We start from the raw sequence: 13,133 nt of genomic DNA, 5'->3' as shown, positions 1-13,133 counted from the left end.
GTTGATTGGAAGATGTGAACCATGACCCCAAAGAAAGGTGGGAGGGAAATGCTTAGAAATATATGCATAGCGGAAAAGAAGCCAGTCCTAAGCATTTCCTCCATATTGTGCTGACGTATCTTTAACATTAATAAATGCTTTTAGGAGAAAATATGCCTGAAAGTCCTTTTTAGTGTTTCGTTAATCAGACATATGACACGGGTGTTGTTGGCCAATCGGTCGGAGGGGCTTCAGGCACACGCGCTGGTGGACTCCGGGGCCACAACAAATTTCATGGACCAGGCCTTTGTGGCCTTTTTTAAGCTTCCCTTGGTTCCAGTGGACCCTCCGTTGAGGGTTGAGACTATCGATGGGCGGGAACTCGTGGCGGGGCCCATCAAATTTGCTACCAAGCCCTTGCGCCTCGCCATTGGGACCCACGAGGAGGCAATCCAGTTTTATGTCACGGTGGACCTTCATTTCCCAGTGGTCCTGGGGATGGCCTGGCTTCGGGCCCACGATCCTCAGGTGGCATGGTCGAGAAATGCCATCTCGTTCCCAAGCCTGCAGTGCATTGACCATCTCCGCCACACCTGTGCCGGCCAGGACGTCTCCACCCCGGCCGTCTCCTTGCCTCCTGAGCTGACGTCCTTCGCCGATGTGTTCAGCGAAAAGGAGGCGGACCGATTACCCCTGCACCGACCCTACGACTGCCCGGTGGACCTGCTACCCAATGTGCCACTGCCCGCGGGCCGCCTGTATTCCATGTCGGAGCCCGAATTGGCCGCCCTACGGGACTTTCTGGACAGAAATCTGGCCCGAGGGTTCATCCGGCCTTCGTCCTCCCCGCTTTCGGCCCTGGTCCTCTTTGTGAAGAAGAAGACGGGGGACTTACGCCTGTGCTGTGATTACCGGCGCTTGAATGCCATCACAGTGCGGAATCGCTACCCCCTGCCGCTCATCCCGGAGCTGATGGAGAGGTTGTGGGAGGCCTCGCTCTTCACCAAGCTCGATCTCCGAGGGGCCTACAATCTGGTGCGCATGAGAGAGGGGGACGAGTGGAAGATGGCGTTTGGCACCCGATACGGCCACTTTGAGTACACCGTCATGCCGTTCGGGTTGACCAACGCCCCCGCGGTCTTCCAGCATCTGATGAATGACGTGTTTCGGGACATGTTGGACCGGTTCGTGGTGATCTACTTGGACGATATTTTGATTTATTCCCCGACCCAGGAGAGCCACCTCCAGCATGTCCGCCAGGTCCTGCAGCGCCTGCGGGAGAACCAACTCTATGCGAAGTTGGAGAAATGTTACTTCTTCCAGACTTCCATAGAGTTCCTCGGGCACATCATCACCCCCGAGGGCATTGTGATGGACCCGCGCAAGGTGGAGGCCTTGCGCAGTTGGGAACCCCCACGTCGGGTGAAAGACGTCCAGCGTCTGCTGGGGTTCGCCAACTATTATCGGACATTCATCCCGGCCTTCGCCACCCTGACCTTGCCGCTGACCCAACTCCTTCGGAAGAAGGTCCCGTTCCAGTGGGGGCCCCCGCAGCAGCAGGCCTTCCAGGTCCTCAAGCAGGCCTTCATCACGGAGCCGGTCCTGAGGCATTCCAATCCACACCGTCCGTTCGTGGTCGAGACGGATGCGTCCAATGTGGCGATTGGAGCGGTACTGCTACAGGCCCCGGTGGATGGTGACACTCTTTTTCCCTGCGCTTATTACTCCCGGAAACTCAATCCTTCCGAGCGCAACTACACCATCTGGGAAAAGGAGTTGCTGGCTATCAAGGCCGCGTTCGAGGCTTGGCGGCATCACCTTGAGGGGGCCCGACACCAGGTGGCGGTGCGGACGGACCATCGGAACCTAGAGCACCTCACGACGGCCAGGAAGTTGAACCAGCGGCAGATCCGGTGGTCGTTGTTTTTCGCCCAGTTCAACTTCCACGTCGTGTACATTCCGAGCAACCTTAATCAGAGGGCGGACGCGCTATCCCGCAAGCCGGAATACTTCTGTCCCAAGGACTCCCCCCACGGACGGTGCTGCCAGCAGAATCCTTGGCCGCGGTCCAGGAACCAGCAGACTTGCGGGCTCAGGTGCTGGAAGCACAGCACCGTGATGACTGGTCACAGCAACGGAAAGCGGAAGTCGGCCCAGCGTCCCCCTGGACCGTGGAGGAAGGCTTGCTGAAACACCGGGGCCGGCTGTACGTGCCCACAAGTCCGCTCCAAGCCCTCGTCATGAACCAGTGCCATGACAACCCCGCGGCGGGGCATTTCGGCCTCTTTAAGACCTTGCACTTGGTGACGTGGACTTTTTGGTGGCCTCGGGTACGGCATGACGTGCACGCGTACGTGACGTCCTGTGCGACGTGCCGACAGGCCAAATCCGCGTCCGGCCCACCGCCGGGACTCCTCCAGCCGCTGCCGACACCGGAGAGACCGTGGGGTGCCATCTCCATGGACTTCCTAACAGATCTACCACTGTCCACCACGTTCACGACCGTCCTTGTGGTGGTGGACATGCTCACCAAGATGGCCCATTTCATCCCGTGCCGCGGACTGCCATCGGCCCGCACCACGGCCCGTCTGTTCCTGCAGCACATCTTTCGCCTCCATGGCCTGCCAGATAGGGTGGTGTCGGACCGCGGAGCCCAGTTCACGGCCCGCTTCTGGAAAAGCCTCATGGCCACGCTGGAGGTGCAGGTGTGTCTGTCGTCGTCGCACCATCCGGAGACTGACGGGGGCACGGAGAAGGTCATCGGCATCCTGGAGCAGTACCTCCGCTGTTTTGTCAACCAGCGGCAGGACAACTGGGCCGAGTACCTTCCCCTGGCGGAGTTCGCCTTCAACAACTCCCAACACACCTCCACCCAGATGACCCCGTTCCATGCCAACGTCGGCTACCATCCACGGCNGTGATTCCGGATCTCCTGACTTTCCGCCGCGCCCTCAAGACATGGCTTTTCCAGCAAGCGGGCCTGGCCTAGGGTGGATTTTAAATCGGGTTCATTTTTAGAAAATTTTAAATGTCACAACTTAAAATATTTGGGTTTTAATTGGTTTTATTCGGCGGGGATTGTGGGATTGTTTTTGTTTTAAAAAATGTTGTGAGCCCCCCTGAGTCCTCCGGGAGAAGGGCGGGATACAAATTGAATAAAATGAAATGAAATGAAATGAATGAAGGAGAGGAGATGGCTAGGCCTCCCTCTCCAGGACCCTCCTCTTTGGCAATGCCTCAGGTGTCTTCCGATGGAGAAGAGATTGACCAGGAGCCAGGTGGTTCTGAGATTGGCCAGGAGCCCGGTGTTTCTCAGATTGGCCAGGAGCCAGGTGTGTCGGATAATGAGGACGAAAAGTTGTGGCTGGATCCACGCCAGTGTAGGAGCGACAAGCGTGCGCAGCAGAAAAACAGACGTGCCAGAGATTAAGCTGAGTCACTGGACCACACCCCACAGGCTATAAAAGGGTGGTGGTGGCCATTTGGACCTCTGTGACGGACAAAAGCTGAATCTCTGGCAAAGTAGTGTGCTGTGGTTTTAAACTGTGTGTATTGTTTTTGTTTCTGGGTGTTTGGAGATAAAAGGTCTTGGCAGGCAGCTACGGAGCTGCTGCCAAGTTTCTTATCTGTGAAGTGGTGTCTGGAGAAGTCTTTAAACCCTCGGCTGGCTGTTTGGGTGTGTGGGTCGGAACGGGGACAGAACACTCTCCTGCCTTTTTCTCTTCCTCTCCCTCTCCATTGTCCTTCCTTCCCAAATTCTCTTCTCTGTCCTTTCTGATCTCCTAACTTTCTATCCATCATTTCTCCTACTGCTGACAATAACACTTTCTTATCCTCTCTTCGCTCCTGTACATCACGGTTCACAAACACTTTCTGTGCCTCTGCTAATAAATCCATTATACTCTTTTCTCCCCATCCGTCCGTTTTCTGTATCTTTCTTTGTATATCTCCATATGCTCCTATCACAAACTGACTCTTTAATAACTGTCTAAAACTTTCACTTTCTTCCTTCATCCCCCCGTATCTCATCTGCTCTCTAAGTCTCTCTAAATATTCCCCTGGAGATTCTTCCTTTTTCTGTCTTACATTAAAAGCCTTACTGATATTTTGCTTTGGGACACACAGTTCCGAATGCCTTCTATAATTATGTGTTTTAAATCATCCATTTGCTGCCTATGGACAGGATCGTTATTATCCCAGTCCGGTCTTTCCAATGGAAATTTTACTTCAGGAACTGGATCATTTGCCCCTGGATGATGATCTTTCCAATATTTCATGGCAGCTTTCCAAATTAGATACTTCTCTTCTGGGGTAAATAGAAAACCCAGAGAGTACTGGAGTTCATCACAAATGTATGTATTGGGCCCCCAAAAGGCAGCAAATTCCTCAGCTACTGCTTGGGGTTCCTCTTGAACTTTTTTCATTCTTTGTTTAAATTCCCTCAGTTCAGTAGCTGTGATATTTACTGCTACATAGCCCATCACCGGTTGCCCATCTGAATTTATGCCTTGAGGGACTTGTCGCAATGGGTATAACCTTTCCTCTTTTTCATCTTCTTTCTCTCTCTCTCTCTCTCTCTCTCTTTCCCTTTCTCTTCTTCGAGTTCTTTCAGCTATAGGTGGTTCTTTGGCTCCCCCTACTGCTCCTTGACCATCTTCTGGGACTGGAGCATTTGGTATTACTTGTGGAGGGGGAGTATAAGGAGGAGGGAGACATTCTAAAGGATCCCATCCCTTTCTTTCCTCCTTCAATTTAAAAATCCTATCTTCCTCTGGTGGAATTGGTCCTTCCCAATTTACAAAATACCATGGCTTTACGTATGGTATTTCACTGCTTAGGGTAGGTCTCTTACGAATATATTGTTCTAATTTTCCTATCCAATATTTATTTGGCTCTCCCAACCGGTCTCAACGATAATCAGGCAGACTAATTACATAATGAGGCCATTTCTTTAAGCACAACATTATCATTCTGCTTTTTGTTATCTTACAAGTCCACGCTTCTAAATTCTCATCATCCCAATGGCTTAGCAATTGTCCTAATGGACTGTCAGCAGGTATTTATATTAGTTAGTTTTACAGTTATTTTCCTTTCTTTGGGTTTACAACAACAACAGCTCATCTTCTTGAGAGTTTCCCTGATTATGGTTCCCTGAGGTTCTCGATTTGACGGCCACTCAAAAATCTTAACACCAGTTCGCTTCCCTTCAGGCTGGCCTTCCCCCTCGCGGGAGTAAGAGACCTCAACCTTTCAGGTCCGCACTCGCTCTGGACCTACCAGTGTTCCCAGAACACAGCCCATCATCGCAGAAACCTCCCACAATCGCTCTCCTGACAACCCAGGTACAATTGCATGTGTCCCTCCTTCGGGGCAAAACTGTCTTACCTGGGCCGGTTACCTGGTCTGAGCTCCAGTTGTTGACTTTCTTCCTTTTTCCTGTTCTTTGATTTTTGTAAACCAGAGCTGTCAATTTAGTTTGGCTCGGAGCCTGCAAGGGGAAACTAGATCTCAGATTACTCCAGGCAGTTGAAATCAACAGGCGCGCTCCTGGATTTTACTGAGAACAGTGTCCCCTAGAGACTCTTAAATGCCCGCATCTTCCACCAAGATTGTGAGATGTAAAAACCCCAAATTTTGATACTCACAATACAAAGACAAGTCTGGTTAACAAAACAAAATTTTATTGGAGAAAAACATAAAAATAATAAGAAAAGAAAAGAAAAGCATTTGCAAACGCGGCCTCCTGAACTCTTCCCACTAGAATGAGTTCCAAGAGCGCAAAGGCCCGGTTTCAAGCTTTGCATTTTATACTTTTACAATGCATGTCACATCTAAGAAGCTCTTTCAACTTTATAGTCATTCTTTGAAGTTGTTTTTACACTTAAAGTCATCCTGACCTCTTCCGTCCATCTGCTGTTATCTTGTTTATTTGTAATTTTCACCTTGGGTCAAAATCCCCCCCTTTGATAGTGATTTCTACTCAAGTGTAAGTTTCTGTCTCGGGAGGAATTTTTTTTTTAGGCAGGAAATAGGAAACAAACCTTCCCACACATTTGGCAGTGCATTGCTACATTTGCGTTACAGTGTTACATTTGTACTAAAGAGACAGTTTCATATAATGGCATTACATTTCTACAATTACATTTCTACAATTATTAAAAGAATAACTTTTATTTCCTTCATATTTGATGGGGGGAGGGAAGAGGTGGGATCTGTTATTAATCTATCAACCACCTCCATTGTGAAGCTCCCCCATTACAGCCCCAAGCCAACTGGCAGAGCCAGATCTTTAAGCTCTTGCAGAAGGTCAGAAGGATTGGAGCCGACCTCTGGGGGGCAAGGTGTTCCAAAGGGCAGAAGCAATAGCAGAGAAGGATCTTCACCTGGACCCCGCCAGCCAGAATACCCTGGCCGATGGGGCCCGCCGCATACCTCCTCTGCGTCTGGCGCTAACCATTTACCATTGGTTATAACCAATAACCATTATAAAATGAGTAAACATCTATATCATTTTCAGTCCCCAGATGAAGGTGTGTTTGTGTGTACAATCTACGTATTCAACGTACTTGTATGATGCTGAGTTAGCGTAGGGCGTAGATAGTTCAGCACCCCCAGACTCCGCCTTCATTGCTTCATTAGCAGCGACCCATCCACTTGATTCCTATGATGTTCATGAAACACTACATTTCCCAGCCAGCGCTGCTTCTTGGTGGGTAATCATAGAATTATATCATTGTAGCTTGTCGCAGCAAAGTCGAAGGGGAGGAAGTGAGACAAGCAGTTTCCGGTGAAAATAAGGCCCTGTGGTTCCGGCCGGCGTGAGTGAGCGAGTTTTTCTTTTAAGATGGCGGCTGCGGCGGGCTTGGAGTTTCTGCGCGCCCAGTCGTTGCTGAGCACTGATCGCGAGGCCTCAATCGGCATTTTGCACTCCATAGGTGAGTTGAGCCCGCCGAAAAGTGGAAAACTGGCAGGTGACCTGGCTGCCAATAGTGGAACGAAATTGATGATGGGCCTGGACGGGTTGGACTGGATCCACTACTGACTCACTGAGCAATTCCGAAGGAAAACGAGAGCTGCTAAGAAAGGAATTTGGAAATGGGAAGGCTCAGTGGGAACGGCCTGAGTAGGTCTATATTCAGCATCGCTTCATGGAAATAGAGAAAGCAAGTCGGGATTGGAAGACAAATGCTGGGATTGAGCTGAAGGGGAGGGTCGAGGCTGACAAGTGGTCTCAGAGCACCAAGCGGGCTCTCTAACCTGTCATTGGATTTTATTCAGAAGGGGTGGTCTCAGGATTAGAAGCTAAGCGGGCGGATTTATCCGCTAGGAATGGGTTTTGCTGCCGCTTTTCACCTACTTTCTAGCCTTTGCCCTGACCTAATTAGGTTAGTCTGACTTCCTAAACGGACTGTCAGGCCTGCTTCACCCCCTTCACTTTTTTGGATCTCCATTCAAAAGCAGCTTTCTCTGACGTTAAAGGTAATGAGCGGGCGATTGTATACAGAGGGGAAAGAAGTGTGTATGAGCTGATGATCAGTAGGAGAGTTTTTGAAATATAGGTTGATGATCTAATGGGAGTGGGGAGTGGATTCTTGGTCACAGTGAATATATAAGGGAGTACATTGCACTTGTTTTACCAGTTTAATATGTTTTATCATTCAGTATTTTTAGCATTAATTTTGATAGGCAAGTGGTAGTACATGATAATGCATTTTACATGTCATGAAACATTTCACTTGTTGGTTGTAGAAAAGACTACAAGTGTAAATTAGTATATCCTGTGTTGGAAGAAAAGTCTTCATCGTGATTCATCCAAGATGGGAATAAGCATGGCAACTGCTTTGGGAAGAAGGTTGTAGTTTATTGAAGAGGGGAGCCATAATAGTGTGGGTGACACACTTTTACTGGCACAAGATTAAAATTGATCTGATCAGGGAGGCTTGGTAAACAAGCTTTAAACTGTTAAGCCAAAAAAAAGAAGACACTAATGGAGGCAAGCAGAAAAAGATCCCTGCAGTGGCTCCCAAAAGGGGAGTTTCCAACCCATAAAGTTCTAAAAGTCAGGGCAAAAATTTTGTTAGGTGGAAAAAAAATTTATAGTGTCCAATATTCTGTGCCAATCATTTTCAAATGTTGGATGTCACTTTTAGCTTCCAGTCAGGTTTGCATATTCCTCCCAAAATTCTTCACAGCCATGGTTTTCCTCAGTACATAACCACTGGCTGCCCATTTTCAAGGGTTGTTTCCTGCCTTAGCTCTTAGTTCAGTGCATCCAGGTTTGTAATGTCCAATTGATGTTAGCCAGTATGCAAGCCAGGCTATTAAATTTTCTTAAATTGCACATAGTGAGCTCTAAGACTCCCAATCTGAGTCCACCAGTGCAAGATATTCAGGGCTTAGGTTTGGGGATCTGTTTCCTGCTACTTCCTCAGTCAGGGCATATGAATTGCAAATTGCCTGAGGGGGCCTGGTTCCCTCCCCCTTGGAATTTGCTGGAAGTTGTGCATGCAAGGCTTTGGTGCAAATAGAGCAAAAATCAGCCTGGGGAACTTCACTCCATAAATACATCCAACTGGCTTATTACAATACAAATGGGGCAAGAAAGAAAACTTTACAATGACTTCCCACCCTCCCCCCATAGTCTTCCTAGTTTTCTTCTGAGGCTTCACGGGCTCCTTCCTTCTTCTGCAGCTTTTACAGGCATCTGGGGGAATGGTAGGACTTGGGAAGATGTTCCACTCAGGTTGCATGGTGGCTTTTTAGTGGATGGCTTGATTCAAAACTCAATTCCATGGCTTAAATGGATGGAGGCAACATCTGGGTCAGTGTGCTCTGCTTCCAAAGGTTGGGAGGGGTCATCTGTGTAGGGCTGAAAGACATGAGAGCAAGATCTCCCCCCTTTCTGGGTGGACTCTCCCAGGAGAGGAAGACAAAAGGCATGGTGAACAGAGGATAAGAAAAAAAGAGAAGTACATGAGGGTGGGGGGGGTAGCTTGCAGGCAGAGTTTGAAAAGGCATTAATACTGCAGTGGTTAAAGAAACAGATAGGCAGACAAAATGAGGACATCCTAGATGAGGACAAAAGAAAGGCTGGATTCTGGTAAGAGAACATACATAAAAAGTTTCATTTCTGAACTGAACATTTGTAACATGTTAAAGACTTAAGGACTTGCAACTTAAAAAAAATGCTAGGCAGCTTGAGAATGCTGAAAGCTCCAAATAATTTTAAAAGTCTAATATTTTAAGGTGTGCAATTTTCCAGGGGCAAGAGAATCTACCTTTAACATTTATTCTAAAATAGACCACATTATTTTAGAGATTGAAAAATGCTTATATGTTTCAGGAAAAGGATAGGCAGATAAAACCCATTTATAACACATACAGTAAAACTTTCCCAGCAGTTGAACTTAAAACATTCCCTCCTGCTAACTTTGGGGTGTTCTTAAGAGTACAGAGAGAGAAAGGAAGAAGAAAAACAAACAAACACATTTTTCTTCACTCTGTTTGTTGGCCAGACAAACAGAGTGAGGGTATTTTCCTTTTGGTAGCTTATTTTAAGCAGAATTTCTAGCAGAATTTTAAAATTCTTTTATCTTTTGTGGGAAGTCAGAGCCCCAGAGAAGGAAATATTAAAAGGGCAGAAATATATATTTCCTCAAAAGTATTTTAAAAAGCAGAAACCAACTTTGGCTCCAAATCTCTCTGCCCCAAGCAAGACCTAACCCCATACAAATGCAGATGTAAAACCATTAGAAAGTTGAAGCCAGAGCAATCAAGAAGACAAAGAGAAAATCTGCATGCCCCACCCAAACTCTAGGAGTCATTAGCCCCATCACCTGGGAAGCAGGATATGATAATAGGATTAAACCACAGATATCAAGGCCTAGAAAAACACTCAGAAATATCCTCAAAGTTCATGCCACAGGAACAGGAAACTATTCCAAACAGGGCTAGAGGGGGTATAAAAAACCTACCCATGTGCTCACTCTCTTTCTTCTCCTCTGCTCCTTCTTGCAAGGACCATCTTTCTTCTGCAATAAACTGTAACCTTCTTCCCAAAGCAGTCGCCATGTTTGCTTATTTATTTCCAGCTTGGATGAACCAGGATGAAGACTTCTAACACTTTGGATTAGAAACAATAAACAGTCACATTTACCTCACACACAAAGACTTTGACACACATATATACACAAAGACAAGGAAAACAGAAAGGGAAACAGAAGTCTTAGTTCTATACATCTTAGTCATTCCGACCACAAATCTCTGTTAACTCAATTAATCAAGCTGGGAATAAACATGGCAACTGCTTTGGGAAGAAGGTTGTAGTTTATTGAAGAGGGGAACCAGACAGAAAGATGGCTCTGGCAGAAAAAGGAACTAGCACATGTAGGGAGTGGATTTTTATACCCTCTGGAGCCTTTTGTTTGGAGTTATTTCCTGTTCCTGTTTTGAGGCTATTTCCTGTGTCATGTATTCTGACCTGAGTTTGGGTGTGCCCTTTGGCCTTTGTGAGTTAATCCTACCATGTCCTGTCTCAGGTGGGGTATGCAGATTTTAGGTCTTTGTCTTCCTAATCTAGCTCCAACTTTCCTGATGGTTTACATCTGCATTTGTACAGAGCTGGCTTCTGCTTGGGGGAGGGAGACCTGGGGCTATCAAGAAAAACTGGGCATGCTTTTCTGTCTCTTTAAGGTCCTTTGAGGAAATATATTTTTCTGCCCTTTTAATATTTCCTTCTCTGGGTGGATGACTTCCCACACCTGGAAGTTTTATAGGTTCATTTTTAGTTGGGATTTTCTTAGCTAATTGTATGCTTGATAGAACTACCCTGCTACAGAGAGTAAAAGGGGAAACATGCTCTGTGCAACAGAAGTGGACTTTTTAGGGAGACAGAAGTTATGGTCTGGGGATGGCAGTAGGAATGGTAATGTGAGGAGTAAGAATGATGGATCTAAAAAGGGCTAATACAGAAATTGGATATAGAAAAAATGGTGAAGCAGCATGAGTAAAGTTGTTGGTGGACCACACTTTGAATGTTCCTGACTTGTCTGTGTGAGGGTATTGCTAGTTAGAGCATGTTCATGTTCCAGAAGTCTACTGTATGTCCACATAGGTAAATATGTAGTGTAGAGATGTCAGCTGCTGTTATTAAACAAGATGGCTACTATCCTTATGCCCATTAATGGGCTTCATGAGGGCATATGGTTAACTACTAAATTAAATGAGCTTTTGTTCTGATTTTAGGACTGTCCTTGTTTCTTATCTAAAAAGAATTTGGTTGAATTGTGTAATTCTAAACATTGCAGAAAGGCTAGGTTTTCCAAATTGGGAGGTAAGTGACAATCCAATTTACTGTAAAATGGGTGTGTAATTAACTATGAGAACTACCCTTTTTTCTTCTGTGCACATACTCTCTTACACATACATCTTAATATAGTCTATTCCAGGGGTGTCAAACTGCTGGCCTATGGGCCGGTTGCATCATACAGAGGCCGCGCCCACCCCAGCTCCGGCATTGCAAAAAAAAAGTTGTGATACGTCGTGACATGTCACGTGATGCGGCGAGTTTGACACCCGTGGTCTATTCCATACATTTTATATCACATTCCACTTGATTTTCTGTAGAACACGTTAGTTGGTAACAGCAGTAAGACAACATCCTCGCTCAGACAAGTTTGAGTACAGGACACCTGCTGTAGAGGTTCTTTTTGTGAGCTTGCCAGCAGTGAAGAAATGAGATAAGTACACCACCAAGGGCAACTTGCTTCCACGTTTGTTGTCCACAGAAGGTTCCCTGGTCTTGCAGTGTTCAGTGAATCTTGGTGTTAGTCACTGGAACTTATGAAGACAAGATTGATTCAGGGAATTGGTTCCTATGCATCTTTGCTGTGCTTGACAATGAGTGTTTGTCTTAGGACAAAATAAATTTTGATATTCTGATTATTCTGAAAATGGGAAACAAAAGTATTAATTTGGCTCAGTAACTTTGCTATTGGGAACTGTTGTGTCCTGAGAACAGCTCCTGTTGTCATTAAGTTTATTTTAGGTCACCCACACAGCATTTTATTTTTCCTATAGTGCTATAATTTTAAGTGCAATCCATCATAGATGACAGTTATGCTGTTCTTTGCATTATCAGTTGCCCCAGGATGGAAAGAAGATAAATTAGGATGAAATGAATGATTCTGCCAATGAACCTTTTGTAAGCAATAGTAGGTTATAGTGGGGATGTGTATTTTTTATTTCAGGTCATACACCCTTAGTATTGCTAAAGATAATTGGATGATCTCCCAAGCAAAAAGTTTGTATTTCATTAATGCCTTAAATGTTAGCTGCTGCACTGTGCAGGTACTCTAAGAAACAAGCTTACTCTTTTGGCTTCTCTGAATAACAGTGGTTTTTGTGCCTGTTTGTTCATGCAAATTAGCACTGGTGGCATACCTGTTTTTAGTGTTGGAAAACTTTATATGCATTGTCTTATTTACAGTATCTAGTAACACATTCAAGAGTGAAGGAGATTAATTTCATAGTTGCAGCCATATTTATGCTGATGCAAGTATTAATACCAAATGGGCCAACATCAAACACTGTATAAATATTCTATTTGATGAGCTGCCTCATGATGCAGATCTTTCTGCTCCTTGTTCAAGACAATGAATAATCTGTCAGGCAGGTCTTTTTGGTTTACAAGAAGCAAGTTAAATTTAAAATGGAAGTTTGAGAGAATTGTAAACAGTCTTCCATTTGAAATATACTCTTCTTTTATTAAAATGTTTATCTTCACAGTGAAACGTGATGTTCAAGAGAATGATGAAGAAGCAGTCCAAGTCAAAGAACAGAGCATTCTGGAACTTGGGAGTCTTTTGGCCAAGACAGGACAGGCAGAAGGTAAATTCTATATTTAATCAATTTAATGGTCACATCCCTAGCAGCTTTTCTAAAACTAGTGTAGCGAGGACTGCCTGAGAGTGCTTGCAGGAGCTTGACTGGGAAGGGAAAGATTGGGACAGCTGCAGTTGGCTTTGGGTGTGGCTGGCGTGAGTGGAAGGAGGAAGGATAGAAAAGGAAAGAAAAGGAGAAGGCCGGGGTGGTTGGAGTTGAGAAGAGAAGGTCTGGAAGCTTATTTTATTTTTCTATCAAGGGTATTTTAAATA

The 13,133-nt window shown here is 45.9% G+C and overlaps 1 protein-coding gene across 1 annotated transcript in view; it reads left to right on the top strand.

Annotated features, from left to right (window-relative positions):
• The first annotated feature begins 6,813 nt into the window (after nt 1-6,813).
• LOC107296211 (26S proteasome non-ATPase regulatory subunit 11) overlaps nt 6,814-13,133 on the top strand; it is a 35,861-nt gene continuing 29,541 nt past the window's right edge. The window contains exons 1-2 of the mRNA XM_015825560.1: nt 6,814-6,914; nt 12,766-12,867. Coding sequence (XP_015681046.1) covers nt 6,824-6,914; nt 12,766-12,867 — 193 coding nt within the window. The 5' untranslated portion in view covers nt 6,814-6,823. The remainder of the gene's footprint in view (nt 6,915-12,765; nt 12,868-13,133) is intronic.

The sequence above is a fragment of the Protobothrops mucrosquamatus genome, unplaced genomic scaffold (genome assembly GCF_001527695.2).
Source record: "Protobothrops mucrosquamatus isolate PMUCROS unplaced genomic scaffold, P.Mucros_1.0 scaffold2686, whole genome shotgun sequence".
In the NCBI taxonomy this organism is placed as follows: domain Eukaryota; kingdom Metazoa; phylum Chordata; class Lepidosauria; order Squamata; family Viperidae; genus Protobothrops; species Protobothrops mucrosquamatus.
The sequence above is the reverse complement of the archived record's forward strand: the minus strand, read 5'-3'. Positions and strand labels throughout refer to the sequence as shown.